At 43.6% G+C, this 19423-nt stretch overlaps 1 protein-coding gene across 2 annotated transcripts in view; it reads right to left on the bottom strand.

Annotated features, from left to right (window-relative positions):
- Positions 1 to 1238: 1238 nt before the first annotated feature.
- STAC (SH3 and cysteine rich domain) overlaps positions 1239 to 19423 on the bottom strand; it is an 81574-nt gene continuing 63389 nt past the window's right edge. For both annotated transcript variants that reach the window (XM_081159813.1, XM_081159812.1), the window contains exons 7-11: positions 17578 to 17642; positions 16197 to 16285; positions 7549 to 7600; positions 7298 to 7435; positions 1239 to 2999 (exon numbers count right to left, since the gene is read on the bottom strand). In XM_081159813.1, coding sequence (XP_081015939.1) covers positions 2901 to 2999; positions 7298 to 7435; positions 7549 to 7600; positions 16197 to 16285; positions 17578 to 17642 — 443 coding nt within the window. In that variant the 3' untranslated portion in view covers positions 1239 to 2900. The remainder of the gene's footprint in view (positions 3000 to 7297; positions 7436 to 7548; positions 7601 to 16196; positions 16286 to 17577; positions 17643 to 19423) is intronic.

Below are 19423 nucleotides of genomic sequence, written 5' to 3'. Positions count from 1 at the left end.
TGAAGAATACCCTCCAGGCCCTTTGTTCCTCTTCCTATTAGCACTTTCCTCTCTTTCCCGGTCCCCTCTCCAGAGTCTGTCTCCCAAGGCCCTCATCTCCCCCGCCTTCTGTAACGGTGGCCTTTTGTCCAGCCATTTCTTGGGTCTTGGAAACCTTCAAGACTTTGGTAGGTCAGAGCTGTCCTTGTTTTCACTATTTCTGTAGACAGGCAGGAGAAAAAATGCTATGGCTCCTCAAATCTGTGTGTGTGTGTGTGTGTGTGTGTAAGCATCCGTGGCAGTCTGTGCGGTGAGGAACACCTGCCTTTTCCTCTGGTATCTGGATGACCAGCTCTCTAGCGCACACTAGATATCTTGCATTTGGAGGGTTACTTGATGTTTGCAAATACTTTTGGGCCTCATTGCGCAGAAAGAGTATGTTTTCTCCTGTTTAACATTGGCTCAAATTACAAAGTCCCTGTTCCAGTTACCTATTTCTGTATATATACATATATATATAAATCACCCCAGCCCTGGCTGGGAGGCTCAGTTGGTTGGAGTATCATCCTGTACACCAAAAGGTGCCGGGTTCGATTCTCGATCAGGGCACATACCTAGGTTGCAAGTTCAAGCCCCAGTCGGGGCACATACAAGAGGCAACTGATTTATGTTTCTCAAAAAAAAAAAAAAAATTGATAAAAAAACCAAAAACATATCCTTGGGTAAAGGTTAAAAAAAATCACTCCAAAACTTAGTGACTTAAGAAAACCTAACCATATTTATCTTGCTCATAAATCTATAACCTGGGCAAGGCCCAGCAAGGCTGACTGCTGCTTGGTGATGTGTGATCTCTCCACTGGGCCCCTCCTGCCCGGTGGCCTCAGGGTAGGCAAACCTACATGGTGGCTCAGGATTCCCAGGGTGAGCGTTCCACGAGAGGAAGGCAGAAGCAGCAAGGACTTTCTGACCCAGCTGCAGATGTCATGCGATGTCACTCCTGCTGTATCCTATTGGTCACATAAGACTGGCCCTGGTTCAATGTGGCAGTGGGCTACACAAGGGCAACAATGTCCCGAGGCAGGCATTGCTCATTGGGGGACCACTTTGGAGGCTGCCTATCACAGCTTCCTATTCAACTTCAAAAGACAAACTGATTTTTTTTTTTAATGCAAATTAAATTTGCATAGGATGGGACCCCACCTCACCAAAGAGCTTTAGTGGATATTCCACTGGAAAGAAGAGATCAGGACACACATTTTCTATGCTCCTTCCAGCCACTGTTATTTTTATTAAATGGAATATCGAATTAGAGGGAAAGAGCGTGGGTACTCCGGCATTTCATGTTACAGAGCGGCAGTCCTATGACCCACCCTGGCTCTCAAGGAATCCACCTGACTCTGTACACTCAGCTTTGCACTTTGCATCAGAGAGGGAGGGCATTCTGGAGGCTGCTTTAAACCGAGAGTAAGGCATCCAAACTACTGTGAAACCGTAACCATCCAATTTCAGCTCCCAACTTCATGCTGAGCAGTAACAAAAGAAAGAAATGGAGACGAAGGATGCTTCGGTTTCCTGATGATGCTTACACGCACAGGATGCACCCGCTTAAGACTTTTAAAAACCAATCGTCCAGATGGTTTTATTGCTCTGCAACAGACTACATCAACCTGACATGGATTCCAAGGTCATCGGGAATTGAAGCTTAACCATATTAAGGAGCAGTTGGATGACGCTGGAATGAGGAAGGCATCACAGTATATTGCATTCTTGTAAACATTAGTACAAGTGCAGAGTAACAGACACTCCCCTCGTTGATGCTAAACAGGCCCCGAGTTCCTCTGCTCTCAGAGGCCGAAGCGTTCAGGGTTCTTTTCAGTCTCACATCCGCTCGGATAGAATATTCCGCCTTGACGAAGAGATTCCAATTTACTACTTTTCTCCTAAGATGCTGTTGGATCTCATCCAGGTTTCTTGTCCTTTGTAGGGTGGACTCAGCCTCCAGGAGGGGGGAGTCCCACAAAATGGCCTGATGGGAAAGTGTTCCCCTAATCCAGAAGGTGCAAGGTGAGAGTGAAGCTCCTCACACGGGCTCTGGGCCACATTCTCTCCCCTGCTCCATCTCCTTGGGGAAAGGACTTCATTACTGAAAGGGCTGCACTATCTTCAATAAATAAGGGCCTGTGCCCTATCTTACTCCCGCTCTGCCCTTCGTATCTATGCCTCCCGTCCTGCTCTGGCACCTGTCGGTCCCTAGAGCAGCAGGGGGGACTGCCTGCCAGTCACCTGTGGGCAGATCAGATCTTCGCAGCTGGCTCTGCATCAGCCTGGCCCTCCCGTGTAATGCATACCCCCAGGACTCTCTCGGAGGACAGGAGAGACAGCACAGTCACAAAGCGAGGGGCCCCGGGGGAGCCCTGGAATGTTGGGAGCCAGGAAGTGGGACTTCCAGACGCTCTGCAGAGGGCCTGCTTGGGGGTCTCAAATGTGACGATGCTCATTGGTATTGAGGACAAAGGTCTGGAATCAGAATCACACTCAGCTGCATGGATCTGAACCTCGCAACTGGGGCCACACCGCAAACTGGAGGACACTCCAGCGGGTTAACTCACACCACATGGACAGGGAGGGAGTTGAGTCCTGGGGGACAGCTGTGGTTGCTGCCCTGCTACTGCCACCAGGTCGGGTCCTCAGCTCTGCCAGAGACTCCCTCAGCCTTCTCCCCACCTTGGGCAGCCTGGATATGCTGTGCAGTGGACCCTCTGTCTTGTGGCTGACACTCCACAGTCTCAGATCCTTGAGTCTTGTCCCACTGTTCCCTGGTGGCTGGGTCAGTGTGACAGACAGCTCCTCTGGGTTGACACAGTGTGAGATGAGGCATCGCAGCAGAGCTTGTCCACTGCAAAAGGAGGAGGGGCCGGCCGTCAGACATTTTCTAGGACATCCAGGGGGACAAGGCCTCGCTTCTTTCCACTGAGGACCCTGATGAAGCCGTCCTGTTCTTCTTCAGACGTCAGGCAGATCTGGATGCCGGGGAAATAAAATACAGGAGTCAACGAGAAAAAGCCAGAACTTGCCGCATGAATTGCTGCTGACTGAGGTTAGTGGGGCATCCAATTGGAAAACAGAGCAGTGCCAGGGGGGAGGATTTTGAGAAAAGGTTGATTAAAAATTAGGCAGCCCTGGCCAGGTGGCTCAGCTGGTTAGAGCATCATTCTGATGCGCCAAGGTTGCGGGTTCGATCCCAGGTCAGGGCACATACAAGAATCAACCAATGAACTATAAACGAGCGGAACAACAAATTGATCTCTCTCTCTCTCTCTCTCTTTCTCTCTCTCTCAATATCAATGAATAAAATTTAAAGAATTAGGCAGAGCCCTGGGTTTGGAACTAGGTCCAAGCATTGAATGTTTTCTGAGACTCAGGTTGATGCATGAGGATCAGGAAAAGCCTGAGAATCTACCATGTTGGGGAGCAGTAGCAGAGCTGGGAACGTTTCTTTTCACTTAGAGGTGGGATGGAAAGACCAGCTCAGAAGATTAGTTATGGGTAGAAAAGGGCGGGAGCTGAGGGAGAGCCGAGGAACTCCTTTGGGTTGAAGGGTGGCCGACTGCTGCGGAGGGTAAATACACCAGCCTAAAAGAGATCTCCTCCTCCAGGGTCTGTCCCAGGCCCAGAGATGCAGCAGTGACCCAGCGCTGCACATTGGGCAGCCATTTCTCTATTACTACGGGCTCTACTTTCTGATGTAGCTAAAACATACTTTTTTCCTTCCCACACGACCCTCCTCCTAATCGATGCCTTTCTTATAAGGACTCCTGTGATTGCACTGGGCTCACCCGGATAAATCAGGGTACTCTCCCATCTCCAGGTCCTAAAGTTCACCACACCTGCGGAGTCCTTCTTGCCATGTTAAGGTAACATACTCCAGGGTTTGGGGATTAGGATGTCAGGTTGTTAGTCTGCTTACCATAAGACAGATGCATCAAGGCTGTTACTATAAAACACTAAAAATATTGCAGAAAATATGTGCGCATGTCTGACAGAATAACTTTCAGATACAGTGAATGCAGTGTAGGTGGAAGGAAGGCTTGGCCTCGATGTTGTAGGCAGAGAATCCCTTGAGGTTAAGAGTGATGTAATGAGGCGCAGAGAGAACATGCAGAGGAAAGGGGGCTCATAGAGGAGAAAACACTACAAGGAAATGGTTGCTAAATTCAAACCTGTGTGAGAGGCAACCAAGGACTGAATTGAAACTTCAGAAAATTAAAGTGCAGTGAGTATCTTGAAATGTCCTCTTAGGAGGAAGCAGAGAGTGGCAAAGTGGAAAGCAGTAGAGAGATTAATACTCTAAGGGAAGTACGAAAAAATGGAGATGGTGCAATCAAAGAATTACTAAGCTTCTAAAGGGAGAAGCATTAAGATTAAAAGCCAAATGACAAACAGGAAAAATGCTGGCCACGTGTGGTAGACCAGTTGTAAATATTCTTAAGAGATAGAAAACTTTTTCAATAGTGTAAGAAAATAGACAAAGTACTCAAAGAGATTATTCTAGGAAAGAAATATAATGCCTAATAATACCTGATAAAATCTCTAACCATCCTGGAAATGCATTTTAACATGAAATATTATTCATCTGCCAAATGATATAAAAATACTAATGTTCAATTCTGGCAAGGCTGTAGTGGCCTGAATATTCTCATAAACAGGTGATATGGGTATAAATCAACCCGACCTTTTTAGAGGCAATTTTGTAATATGTATCAAGAATTGTAAAAATCTTTTATATGTTTTCCTATAAATTCTAAAGTATATCCTTAGGAAGTAATCAGTTATGGAGAAAGATTTAGGTGTAAAGATATTCATTGCAGTTATGAACAATAGTTAAACAAATAAAATCTCTGCATATCCAACAATAGGGGAATGCTTAAATATATTCTTGTACATCTAGATTGGGGGTCAGCAAACTTTTTCTGTAAAGGACCAAATAGGAAATATTTTAGGCTTTTCAGGCCATGTGGTCTCTGTTGCAATAACCCAACCTAGCCATAGTAGTGTGAAAGCAGTCATAGACTATGTAAATGTATGAGTCCATGTTCTAATAAACTTTGTTCTAATAAACATTATTTAAAAGCCAGGCCAGATCTGATCCATGGGTTCGTCAGCCTCTGATTTATATGACCTGTTTGTTATACAACTGTTAAAAACTATTTTTACCCCCTAAACATTTAGTGAACAAGTTTAAAAAAATAAGTTGGGGACTAAATAGTATATGATATCAAAATATGAATTAGAAGAAATGTTTGGTAGGAAATATACCAAAGTGTTTATGTTGATAATACGTTGATGGATGAATTACCTGTGATCTTTATTTTCTTTTTTATATGTTTTTTGGGGTCTTTTCCAAATTTTATCCACAATAAATGCAGTTTAGTTTTATAATCTAAAATAATTTATTTTTCTTTAAAACTTGACAGAACACAAAGAATCAATGAAAACAGTTTTATAGGGATGACAAAACTAAAAATACTTTTATGGTGTTTTAAGTTGACTTAATAAGGATACTTTTAAAATTTCAACAATAAAGAAAACATACTCATGCCACTGCAGGCTCTAGTTGTGTTCACAACAAAAGGGTAACTTAATTCCACTTGGAAACAAGGGCTCTGTGAAAAAATAATATAATGACTGCGAGACAAATTAACCCCAGAGGCAGGAGTGTGATTTAATCAGAGACGCATTGCATTTATTTTCAGAATCAAATTTCTTCTATTTCCCTGCTAATGACCTTTTGCCTCTTTATATGTTTAGGGTTATAAATATCATAGTGTGTATTTTTGATGCTTAATAGATAATTTTAGGTGGCATTGGCCACTGTGGATGAATTCCTCATTTAGGCTTACTGACGGCAGCAAGGGAAATGACTTTACTAAGCTCCCATCATGGCCAGGCACTGTGCTGGGGCTTTACACAGGCGATAACATTTAACCATCACCTCCAAGCCAGGAGGGAGATGCTACTATACTGATTTTACGGGTGAGAATGTCGATATTCACAGGCGACTCTGCCAAAACCACATAGGATGTGGGTCCATTTCTATGTGACACTAGAATCCATGCTCTTGGTACTACTTTATACCCCCTCAACTAACAAGCATGTTTTGAAATTTTATACCTAAAGTAATTTAGGATACTAAAGTGGAGACAAATTAAATTTTTTTCTCAATAACAGATTTTAAAAATATGAATTTTCTTTCAAGTGGCTGACACTGAAATTGGTTGCCATATTGGCAAAGATTGAAAATAGAGAATTTGTGTAGCAGTAAAGAGACCTTGGTGGCTTTTGTTGATCAATACGTAATTGGAACAGAACTACTATAGGAAAGTAAGGTACTGAAAATGAAGGCCATTCTCAACCGTTAACTTTGATTAGAACAACTGGGGAGTCTGTAAAAGACTGATTCTCTGCCTTTTACCCTGGAAGGTTCTGCTCCCACAGGTCTAGGGTGGAGTCAGGAATCTGCATATTCAGCAAGCTCCCAAGTGATTCTGATTTAGGGGGTCAGAAGACCACATGTTAAGAAACACCAAGCTGAACAAATATCAGGAGTTATGCCACTTCCCTGCAGAATTACGGGCAGATCGATGTGGCTCCGGGTTCAGTCTGAAATGCTATGTCTGTCTTACACACGTCTCAGCGAAGAGGCTGAGTTATGTGCGTTACCCCCACCCCACAGATTGTGAGTTCAACCATGAGAGGCCAGAATGCAGGTGTGAGTCCATTCCCAGAAAATATTTTTTGGGGGAATATGGCCAAGGGATTTGTATGAGTCACTGAGCAGATGTTCTGCTTCTGGAAATTGATCAACTTGAGTAAATTTTAATTTGCCTTCTGGTTTTACTGATTTGTATATAAATAACATGAAAACAATGTTTAATCTCAAATGGGGAAGCATGAGATTATTCTGAGAGAAAAATCAAACATGCTAGGAAAATTACTTAATGATCGTTTGTCAATAAAGATGACTATCCTTCCCGAATTTATTTCATTTAAAAGACTTTCCAAATTTTTGGAACAGGAAGGATACAGCTGGGTCAACTTGGAGAAGACTGAAGCGTTGGCATGGGATCCAGCTGGGGACGGTGCTGTTTGGTTTGTGGGTGCGTGTGGCATTGGAGACAGGGTCTCAGTATGATGAGGATGATTCCATTTTTTTTTCTTTGGCTTGGAATCAGAAATGACTCTGCAAAAGTACTTCTATGTTTATTAAAATGGTTATTCTATTTTGGTCATACTTGATATGTGCATGTGTTTCACTCACCTGATTCTCTTTCAGTGTTATCTGCCCCTGTTCCTTACACCCGATGAAGGTTCTAACACATCTAAAAATCTTCTCATTCTGTTGTACTCTCTGAACAAAGTTGGCCGGAAAGAAGCCAATCCTGTCTTGAATTTTCCCCTGAAAGGAAAAAGGAGGCATGCGTCCACAATTCGTTGTCATTATAGCATTCATTGTAATGAGAGTAACCAAATGATTTTTTTTTTTTTTTTTAAAGGAAGAGACATACGTACTTTCCACCAGTCTTCGTTGGAATCTTCTAGAAGAGTAATCATGTCTCCGGGTCTAAAATGAAGAGAGAATGGGGTGAGTGAGGAAGCAGAAGGGGATACAACAACAGAGAAGTGGTGCACTGGTGCTTCAGTGATTTTGCTGAGTCCCGCATCTCTTTGTACTCCTACATCTAAAGATGTTTGTTCCTGAGCATCTTTGGTCTCTGGTCATCATCATTGTTTGCAATGTAATTCTATTTTCTAGACTGCCAGGAAACTCCCCAAATTTTTGGGTCTCTGATAGCATTATTTCTTGTTTTCTAGTACAGTTATGGATATATTCTTAAAAAAAAATATTTTTCTGACATTTTAAGGAATTGTGGAAAGAGGGGAAGTCAATTTGTGTGCTCATTTTGGTCTTCAGATTCAATCTCCTCTGCTGTCATTTTCAATTCTCAGTTAATATCTATCTTCATAGGGGATTCCAAATAGAACAGGCTTGTTGCACCTGAAACATTAAACACAACTGGCATTTTGGTATTTCAACAGTCACAGTTTCATGCTGATGCCACAGAATGCAAGGTGGCTGAAAATTACTCTTTTCCCAGGTGAGGGATTTAATTAAGCAGCAAGGATGAAAGTCAGTTCAGGAAAATCTTTCTAGCTCCAGCAGATTTTATTTAACCTAATAACCTGAGAAACCATGCGTTAGTACCAACTACAAAGACTTTGCTGATGGTTTGGTAGAAACTGTAAGTAGAAAATAAAACTGGAGATTGGGGGAGGCACCTTTTCCTAAGGGTGCAAGAGGATGCCGCCTAAATCCAACTTCTATTTTTCTAGTTTAGCTAGAGACCCACCCAGAGGTGGACTGTCCCTGGGTGCATGACCTGTGTTAACTAAACCACACATTAGAATAAGGCACTCCCTGGCATATAAGCTATAATTTTATGAGAAATACCAGACACACTCCTGACATTGTGATGGAGGTTCTGTCTTTTCCTTAAAAAGAGCTCCACCAGAATCAGAGAATTGCTTGGTGAGTGAGGAGAGTTACATTCATCCACTTACTATTATTTATTATTACTATTTTTTTATTTGCCCATGCGTTTAACAAATATTCTAGAATGTCAACTCTGAAAGAGCCATTTGACTAGGCACTGGCTATACTCTGGTGAATCAAGTCCCCACTGGAGCTAATATTCTAGTGAGACGATACATAACAAACAAGCAAATATATACTAAAACACTTAACAAATATATAAATAAAAAATATGTAATGTGTATATATAATCACGAGTTGTCTTAAGGGCAATGAAGGAAGTAAGCAGGATGCGGTCATGAACAAGAGTAGACCCCTGATATCAGTCCCTGCTCTAGTCATCTGGTGCAGGCAGCTAATGCCTCTTTTCCACTGTAGGGAGGACCCTGCTCTAGGTCTGGGGCAGCCCTTGAATCCAAGACAGCAGCCCTCTCGCATCTGGGTCAGCTGTGGGAGTTGTGCTGCCCCATCCCCCTGCCTGGCATCAACCATCCATCTCAGCGTGCTCCCTGCTGAGCCCGCACTCAGAATCCTTTTCAACGTGGTCTCCCGGCATGCGAGATAAAGCCACTCTGTGTAATATAATGTTTTAAATTTATTTTTAAAATGTGTCTTGACCCAGTTTTGAAACTCTGGGTAGAGTTCCCCTTAAGGAACCCAATTAAGTCAACACCCAACCACTTCCCTTTGGGCTCTCAAACTCCAGCCACTATGCACCACCCCCAGCCCTAGGTACCAAACAGTTAGGGAGAGCCCTTAAGCCTTGGAACATGTGAATTATTCAAATTAGCTAACTCACAGGGAGTCTGGGAAACCTAGCTAACTCCAGCTGCTGGCCATACCTAAGCTGCCCTCACAGCTCCAGCTTGCTGTCACCTGATTCTCGGTGTGGCCCTTTGGCAGCCCTTCACTCCCAACTGGGAGTTCTCTTCTCAGACTAGTTCTCAAAATAGCTCTCTTCTCCTTCCCGTGGTGTTGGGGTGCTATGTCCTGCCATCAAAGAACTAAATCCAAACATTCTGCCCACCTGCTCTCCATAGGGAGAGCCCTGCCATTGTTCCCAGGGCCAAGCTGCCTCTTGTATTATCCAAGTCTTGTGAGAACTCATCAGAGCCACCTATTTTACTCTGCCAGTACTTTGAGATATATTTAATATTTCTCACCCTTTCCCACTCATTAGGCAAAAAGGACCCCAAATGAAGCTTAGGGCAACCATAGTCACTCAGCCAAGACAGATGTCCTGGACAAACCAGTCTAAGGGGAACAGAAAAGGGAGCCCGCCAAACTACTTCATTAATTTTAGGTTGACTGCTTAATTTTTCACTAGACCCATTCCTCAATTTCCATACTCTGGGTCCAGAGCCTTTTACGGTCCGAGAACACGAGTAGGCAACAAGGAACTCCAGAACGAGGCGATTTGGTTTTGCCTTAAGCCTGGTATCCGTAAGACTGCCTGCACTTTCCCAAGCTCAGAGACCAGCTCAGAGGGAAAGAATTCAGCAAAGGGGCCATTTGGATGGGATTTGGTGAATGTTCCTGAACTGTCGTGGATCACGCTCTCCAGAACCTAATTGAAAGAGGCGTTTGAGTGCGAGGGAGGCTGCTAAACACATTAGTGACATTCGGGAAGATCTGGGCTTCTTGACACAGTGCAGCATCAGAACATAATATGCTTCAGAGACTTTCCTCAAATAGCCTTAATTGCATTTTGATGTCCTGGTGACTGTGAAGATTATTTTTAAATCAAATTGGTGCATTAGAATTACATTTAGTTTTAATTAAGTTGATGCATTTGCCAAGCAGTAATGTACTTAGAGAATGGAAATGAGACACCAAGAGAGTCTTATTCTGTCTTACTCCCCCTCTCAAGGGCTCTCCTCTTCTTATTTTATGGCAGGTGTATAAAGCCTTACAGAGTGAAGGACATCATCATGTGAGTTACAGGCCAAAAATCCAATGAGGACCAGTGTCCTGAGCCTCAGGGTCGAGGATCAGGGAACCTGCCTTCTGGCTTTGGGTCTGCCACTGGCCAACTGTGTATTTTTAGATACGTACCCATTGTTCCCAAATCTGGAAGGTAATCAGAATCTAGAGGAACACTTAACAGACATATTTCTAAATGGGGTTTGACTCTCTAGGCTTGGGTGGAGCCCAGAATCTCTGTTTTAATAATATTCTCCAGGAGATTCTTATGGATTGTTGACAAGTTTGAACCATCCTGACCAGAGTTCCCTCCTCTGGAAAATACTATTTGCCTGGCTAACCCAGCAGATTTGCTAAAATAACACAAGAGGATGTGAGGGAAAATTGTGAAAGACTTCAAAATAGGCAAAAAAGATTACATATCTGGGTATTGAGCTCACCCTCTGAGGTCTTCCCCTTCTTGTTCCCTTCAGCGTCTTTGAGCTATTAGTTTTCACTTCCCCGAGTTGTACAAAACCAATGGTAATGCCAATGATTCTTGTCCATAGAAATGCACGTGAATTGTGTCTGGTGGAATGTAGTCAATTATTACCCTGTGAATGCTCACCAGTGTTGCATGTATTTGTAAATTCACATCAGCACCCCTGATCGCCTACATATGTGTGATGCTTGAATTTTCCTTTCAACCAGCTGTGACATATTACTGGCCCTCTCATGAATTAATGAGTCTAGTAAAAATTTTGGCGTGTGTTCATTTTATATTTGTATAAGAGTCACGATTTTATCTTACTTTTAAAAGATTATCCTTGAACCAGAGTGACTTTTCATGAACACATTCTATAGATGACCAATTTCCTGGCCTTAAAACAAGCATAACAATCCTAATAGACTTGTGAGAAGTAATGTGAGTGGCTAACATGGGATAAATTAATACCCTGTCTGAGTCTGCTAATTAAAATATAACCATCAACTTCATGGCAATCAATGGAGAATGAAAAGCTTGGGGTAAGAGAAAGACCAGTGGACTCAAAGTTGGCCTCCCTGGGTTGCAGCCCCAAGTCTTTACTTTCTACCTGTGAGTTCTGGGTCCCAGTTCCCCCACCTTATCCCCCTAAATGTAAAACATCATGAATTGTCTCATTTGAATACGAACTGAACAGTGAAGTCCATTCACTAAGCTTTACTGACTTTTAAAACAGCCTCTTCAGAGTGAAGACTGGAGTGAATGGAATTACCTAAATATGCCCCTGCTCCTGCAGTGATCAATCTGTGCCACCTCTGTTTGTAATGGAGTTTGCCCACCACTGATGCCTCTTAAAGCCCTTCTCTTGTTCTGCTGTTTCACTGTGTTCTTCCCTCACCCTTTCCTCGCTGTGAGAGGGAACGACTGCTCCCTCTGAGCTGCACAGGCCCCATGGCCCCTTCCCTGAAGCCTGAAGCCTGAAGCCCTGGCATGGCTGGGATGCCACCTCCTTGCAAAACCCCCCTTGACTTCCCAAGGCTGCTTGGGTGCCCCCTTGGGGTGCCATAGTGGCATACTGGACTGCCTCCCCACCCACAAGACCCCACACTGAAGTGCCCCTTCTTGTCTACTCTTTTGTGTGATCCCCCCCACCAATGCCCCCCTGAGCTTTCTGAGGACAGGGCCTGGGAATTGTTCCCCCAGCACAGAATAGACGCTTGCTCACTATGTGACAAGTGGCGCAGGGATGAAACAAGTCCCGGAAACAGTTATACCAGCGTTAAAATCAGTTTCAACTCAGTTTCAAATGGTGCTTTGAAAACTTCAGAATGAGATGAATTCAGGCCACCCCATCTCCAGAGGTTCTTATGAATATTATTAGCTAATGAGACAAATAGCTGCCTGGTTTCATTCAGGCTCACCCATGGACAAATCAGGCTCGTTGCTTCCAGGAAAGAGTCTGGTGATTCAAGAATCTAAACCCTTGTTTGGGGTTACAAAAGAAGAGAGGTGTTTCTTCAAAGCCCCCCAATTTAGGTGTTCTTACATACACTGAAGGGCAATGAATTTGTGTCTTTCTTAGAATTTAATAATCTTGAAAGAGCAGTTCCTGCTTTCCCTCTCTTGGCTCATAAGCTTATTTCCCCCCTCTTCTTTCTGTCTCATTTTTCTCCCCTTATGAAACATGGCCATTATCATATAAATCTGTTTGGGGAGAACTAATAAAAATGAAAATGACTTAGATGTGGGGAGCCAAAATGGATTCTCTGAAATGGGCATTATATGGTCACTGGAATAGGCATTTCAGCCTTTTATTTACTCTTAATGCCTTATTTCTGAGTTCTTAAGATGTTTCGGGGTTTGTGTTGACTCGGAGTTATTTACATCTGCTGATGACTTATGTGATATATCAACTCGGCAAAGCCATAGAAGCAATCTTACTGGTCTTTTCAAGGTGTGTTGGTCTGAATAATAAGCGATGGCTCTAAGGCTCTGTTTGCAGACTTCTGAACCCAAAAGCAGTGAGGAGAATGCGACTGGTTACTTTGTGCGTATGGGGGGGAAGGAGTCACTTTCTTTGGAAAGCTAAGCATGTATTGTCAAGCTTGTGTTAATGATGTGTGTGTATGCATGTGTCTGTGCTCGTGCAGGGCTGACTGTGAGTGTGTGGGAATGGGTGTGCACATGTAAGTACATCACACACACATACTCATAGCCCCTTTATCACTGGGCCTGTTAGATGAAGTCTCACTGGATGTGCTCAATGGCCAGGGAAAGTCTGTGACTGTGTTTTTTGTACTATATATCCTTAGGGTTGTGTTAATGAGGTTGTTCCAAAGACTAGGAAATAAAACATACTGTGAAAAGATGCAAATTATGAACAGAAGGTATCTAAAATATATTGTGCACCTTGCATTGTACTGGGAATGAAATCCTAGCTTTTATTTTCAATGATCTCGTTAAATACTCAGTCACCCTAGGAAGGAGAGAACTGAGGCTCGGAGAGCTGAAATAGTGTGCTCAAATTCGTGCAGGTCAAGGGAAGTCTCTGGTGGCTGGCTTGAGGCCGGGGCAGATGGTGACATCATTCACTCTCAGGAGCTGGTTTGGGGGAGGGAGGGTGGAGCTGCCATGTGCCATCCACTCCTAGGGCAGGCAGGTAAGGATGTGCCACTGGAAGTCGGTAGGGGGATCTGGACTGTTGGCAGGTATATAACAAATGCTTGCTGACGTGAACGTTCATCTGCTCTGATCTGTGACTGTTGGCTTTGCCAGCTGGGTCTTCTTTGCCTTTAAGCTCACACTCCAAACATTCCCTGGGCTCTCACCTCTTTTGTTCTTTCCTGAGGACAATACCCAGCGTGCTCCCCTGGATCAGAACGCAGGTGGATGAGAATGGTATTTTGTTAAAAGGAATTTGTTTTTCTACTTTATGGTTTAAGGAGAACATGACGATTCACAAAGACCCAGTTCATTCATGGAATTATACCAAATCCCCAAAGCATGGCCTTACCCATTCTAAATCAAGCGGCTGGCTTTTAAAATGGGAACCTAGATTCTCTTGGCAAAAGAAAAAAAATGCAAGTATGATTTATTACTCCATTCTTGTGGCCTACGTAATGCAGACATTTCACTCCTGGGAATGAGCAGTCCTGTGTGCCTGGAAGCAGACTGTAAACGTTTGACTCGTGACCAGACAATCTGGCTTTTAATGGCCTGCAACCGACTAAAATAAGCACAAAAAGTTATGAGCACCACCAGGCAGCTAGACGACATTCCTCAGTAACATTCTATATTTATCAGGAATTGTGTTTATCTGATTGACTTCAGATAATTTTCTAACATAAAACGGTGGGACCCACATAATAGGAAGTTGTTAAATTTAAAATTTTAGATACCCAAATGACAACCTCAAGAAGAGCAAAATATAATGTATTTATTGCAAAGTAAATAGATGTCATCCTTGTCTTCACCAGCAGGTAGTTCATTGTGGACCATCTGCTGAAGGGCAGGCACCACCCCAGGGATGAATCCTAGGCGGGCTCTAGCCTTCAGGGCTTGTTAGATCTCAGCTAGAAAAGGGCTGCACTTGACAAATGCCATCTCTTCCACCTGCAATGATGCCAGACTGTTTGGGTAGTGTTTACAACTCCAGCCAGTGTCTTTAGCACTGCAGTTCTTACTCAGCGATGGAGAAAATTCAGAGCCTGAACGTCTGCAGGAATCTAAGGAGCCGGGATCCAGGCCCTGAACTCTGCTCTGCAAAGGCCAAGAATCGCTGGGAGCAGACCACAGTGATACTGAGACGAAGCTGACCTTGCGTATGAGCCAGGAGGAGGAGCACCCGTCTGCTGTGGAGTCTCACTGACTGCCACGCCCTAAGGGGCTTCGAGCTGCTGAGGCTGACCCAGGGGCCTATGCAACCTGGGAACCCGGGTCTGACTGGCACCTTTTTGGCAGCCCTCTCCTTTTAAGGGGCTTTGGGGAAAGTGGAAGAGGAGAGGGAGGGTCTCCTGAGGTGGGAGACCATATTTAGGCAGGTGCACAAGCCCGAGGTTGGAGAGAAGTCCGCATAACCGTAGGCTAGAGAGACAGGTCCCTCTGGATGCCATCTGCAGGGAATGACTGGTGACTGTGACTGGCCCTGCATGGCATTCAGACAAGTGGAGTCCACCCCAAATGGAGTCTATTTCACTAATACTCTGACATTTCAGTAATTTCCAGTGTTAATTTATCTCTCCATTCTCTTCGGACTTGGAAAGAACCAATGTCCAAGGGTCCATTGGGCTAGAAAGGCAGCCCTTTCTATCCTGCTCTAGGATTGGGAAACACCAAAGCTAAGCTTTCTCCCGGATTACTTATGTTTTAGGGTCATGAATGACGGAGGGAGAGCAAAGCCTTTCCTCGGAGACAGGCCAGTGAACACACCATATTATAAAAACTGTAATAACTACCAGTTACCAAGTGTCTACAATGACCAAGCTCCATGCTAAGTGCTTCGTGCATTGTGAATGTCATCCTCACAAATACAGCAGGGGAAGAGGTCATTCATATTCTTTTATATATAAAGAAGATGTTCATAAATTGCTTAAGGTCACACAGTAAGTAGGATGTGAACACAGGACTGACTCCAGCTTAACTACCCCTGAAGCACAAGGAACCAAGACTGTGGTCAGAAGAAAGGTTCCGATTTCATGAGGGTCCCCAAAGCTCACCTTCCCGTGCCTGAATGTCAGTTACCATAAGTGGGATGGGTCCTGAAACCATCAGGGTGTGAGCCAGGGGGAGGTGCCAGCCAGTCTCCAGCAGGAGAAACAAATGGCTTCAGTTAGATTCTTCAATCAACGCTAATTTGGGGATGAAATACAGTTTTTTGACTCTCTAATAGAGCCACAAGATGCTAAGTGCATCCGATGCTCAGCGTTCATGAAAACTCCCGTCAGTGGTTCCTTGGGCAGGGTGGGAAACCCACGCTTCTTCTGGGGTGGCCCCGCATCAGCCAGCAGCGGGACCACCGGCTGACCAGCCAGCAATACAGGTTCTCAGGCCCGCCCCAGACCTGCTGAATCAGGAGCCACAGGGCTGGCCCAGCGATCTGTGTGCGCACCAGCCCTGCAGGTCCTTGGCTGCACACTTGGGTTGGAGAGCTGCTCTGAATCTCCCCGAGCTAACACAAATTATTATTTTTCTTTCTTTCATTCCTGCTCTTTTTTTTTTTTTTTCTTTAAAAACTGTTTTTACCTCATTTCCAAGTCTTCAGTCTCCTGTGGTACGAATTTGTACAAGGCAACATAGGTGTTCATCTGTAATGGGTCTTTGGAAAGAGGTCCCTGAAAGAGAAAATGAAGAAAAATTGGGCAAGGAAGGGGGAAGAAATGGAGAGAAACAAGAAGAAAAGAGATATGGTGAAGTGAATGCAATGTGATGTGGTGTAGGGCTCTTAAGTGTTAAAATATCTAACCATTGCTAAGAACTGTGTTTCAGCCATTGGTTTATTTTTAATTTCTCAGCTGAGATTGGTTCCATTGCAAAGCATTTGAAAATAATTATGTGGAGGTCTTTGTCAGAAATTGTCTTCAAATAATATTTTTTGTATAGTTCATGGGAGGTAATACAGGCTTAGCCCCAAATGAGAATATTGTCTCCATAGAAAGAGGGGCATGTGAATAGGACTAAAAAACTTTCACTTCCTAAAATTGAGGTTTTTTTAAAAAAAATATTTTTCAAGTGCAGTAGACATTCCATATTATATTAGTTTCAGGTGTACAGCATAGTAGTTAGACATTTATATAATTTGCGAAGCGATCCATGAAATTGACTTTTTCTCAGTTAGCCTAAAATTTGGTGTCTAAAATATCAGAGAGAACCAGGTATATTTATATGGCAATTAGTTCATTCACACTGTGAGAAAATCACAGATTTCGACATCAGACAGATTTTGTTTGTATCCCGGAATCACCATCTGCTGGCTGTGAAACCTTGCAATAATGAGAATAAAAGCTACTGTTTTGATAGCTTACTGTGTGCCAGGCAGCATGTCACATGCATGAGATACCAGGACCTCACAGCGGCCCTGAGAGGTAGATTTTATCATTACTCCTCAATTTGTAGACCATGAAGAGTCTTATAGGTGTTATATAAACACTAGCTACTATTATTAACCAATTAATTGTAAATGCTATATAAATGTTTACACTTTATAATACATATAATAAGTTAAAAATTATATAATAGATAACAGAATTGCATAATATACACATATATGCATATGGTAATCGTATACTATATTGAAATATATAACAATGTAATAAACACATGCTATATATAAAACAAACAAAAGTCACACACAGCTGTACCCTTTTTCTTCCATTCACTCTGCTATCCAAAGCTGAAGTACCTTTTATTTTATTTTCCTGATTCTCTCCATTTATTCTAGTCTCTTCTATGGATTCTAGTCTAATCCTATACAAATGAACATGAAAATATAATAACTACATGCTTACGTGCTATGAAACAGTCACTAGGTTAAGTGGTTACATGACATATACACTGTGGAGCGTGCATGTACCTGTATGTAACAAACCTGTGGGAACAGACCCTGCCCCCTGACGCCCACAAATACCTGGTGGTCCACGCTCTCTGCCTGGCCTCTGAAGTCGTCCGTGCCGTTCTCCGGGTACGTGAATACTGAGGGAGACGAGAGAAAGCAGGGGCTTTGTGAACCCAGTCACCCTGTTTTGGAAACGTGCCCGAGCGCTGTGGCTTTATTAGTCCCTGTGCCACAGAGCCTACGGCCCTTCTCCCTGCCTCCCCCTCATTCTCAGTGACCCAGCTTCCCTGTCGCCCCCCTGTGTGACGCTTTCCCGCCCCCTGCCACCTGCTCGGCACCCTCACACCCCTGCCCCCAGCCCGCACAGGTCCTCTCCACTGCCTGCAGGTGCGTGTGCTCAGCGGGGTCTCGGTTGGCAGAGCTCTGCTCGTGAACAGAAGCTGCGCCCTTCGCCCCCGTTACACGCACCAGAGCATTTGTTATGGGGCGGAGGGCGCCGCAGGGCCCAATTTCATTGTACCTGAGTTAGCTTTGCTACACCCCAGATTCTCTGATCTGTTTTCAATATCCTGATTCTAGTTTCTTAATGACATCTATATCCTATTTTGCAGATTAAAGCTTTAGTTTTAAATTTCAGAATAGTTCCTTGATCTCTTACTGTCAATGCATTGAGGCAATTGTTGGGATTAAAAAATAAAATCGTGGCTTCTCGTTTAGATTGCTCTTGGGATGTATGATTCTCTTCCTTCTGTGTTGAAGCAGCCACGTTGTGGCCTTTGCTAAAGGACATGGCCTCTCAAAGTGGACAGGAGTTATGCAGCTGTGGGAGGTCCCTGGTGGGTGCGAAGGCCCTGCCTTGGCTGGTTCCACGAGCCAAGTCTACCCTGGTGACAAACTTCACAGCCTTATTCTCACTGTGTGTCTTCCCCCTAAACACAAATGTTTCCAAGCTTGTACAGTACAGTCATGGTGTCTCAACTAACCTACCATTTAGGTGACTCGCCATTGAAACCTGACACATTGCAGCTTTATTTTTCCCTTTGCTCTTCCTTCAGATTACTGAGGAAATGTCGGTAGAGGAAGAGACCTCCCCCCCCAGGAAGCTCTCCCACCTGTTTCAGTCAGTGCACCGACAATCTCCACTGTCCTCAAAATGGACCGAATAACCGAGATGTATAAAACATGCTTCAGAACAAGAGACCTGTAAACGTGCCGATTCTTGGTGAACATCTAGTTCCAGAGCCTGTGGACACAATCCCGTTACCCCTAGGAGGCCAGTACACGCTTGCTGGAGGAGCTCTGGTTTGTAGGTAAGTGGGAAGGAGAGGCCCGGTCCTACGGACCTTGGCTGCCTCAGTATCTGGCCACTCAGCTTAACAGTTGAAAATGAGTAGAGGTCAGCAGTACTTTTTTTTGGTATAATATGATTGCCTGAAATCCTGGTGTAAATACTTGATTCCATAAGTAGAAAACTGGATAATTCTAATAGAATATTAAACTATTGAATGAAAACACACAAAGAGAATTTTCCTAGAAAATCCTTGATTGGAGCTAAAAAGGGGAACTACATAAGGTGAACATGCAATGATCAGTTTGGACGGGGCTTACAGTTTTGTAATTCCACATTATTTTAGCTTTTAGTTGAATATCCATTAAGTATCTGGTTTGAAATGTGTGTCATTTTTGTGAACTACATTAAAGAATCATTTGAAGTGACCCCAAATGTGCTTTTTTAGCTATATGGCTGCAAGCACCCAATAGTGTCAAAATGATTTTCAAAACCCATTCCTTTCAGAATCAAGTCTAAGACTTTGAGTTGAAGGGAAAGGACTGAAGAAAGGTAACCATTTTACCAAAAATATATCATGTTTGGTGCTTTAGATTTATTTTATTAAAAATAGTGTGATAGTTAATTTAA

Source organism: Miniopterus schreibersii (genome assembly GCF_964146895.1).
Source record: "Miniopterus schreibersii genome assembly, chromosome: 15".
In the NCBI taxonomy this organism is placed as follows: Eukaryota; Metazoa; Chordata; class Mammalia; order Chiroptera; family Miniopteridae; genus Miniopterus; species Miniopterus schreibersii.
The sequence above is the reverse complement of the archived record's forward strand: the minus strand, read 5'-3'. Positions and strand labels throughout refer to the sequence as shown.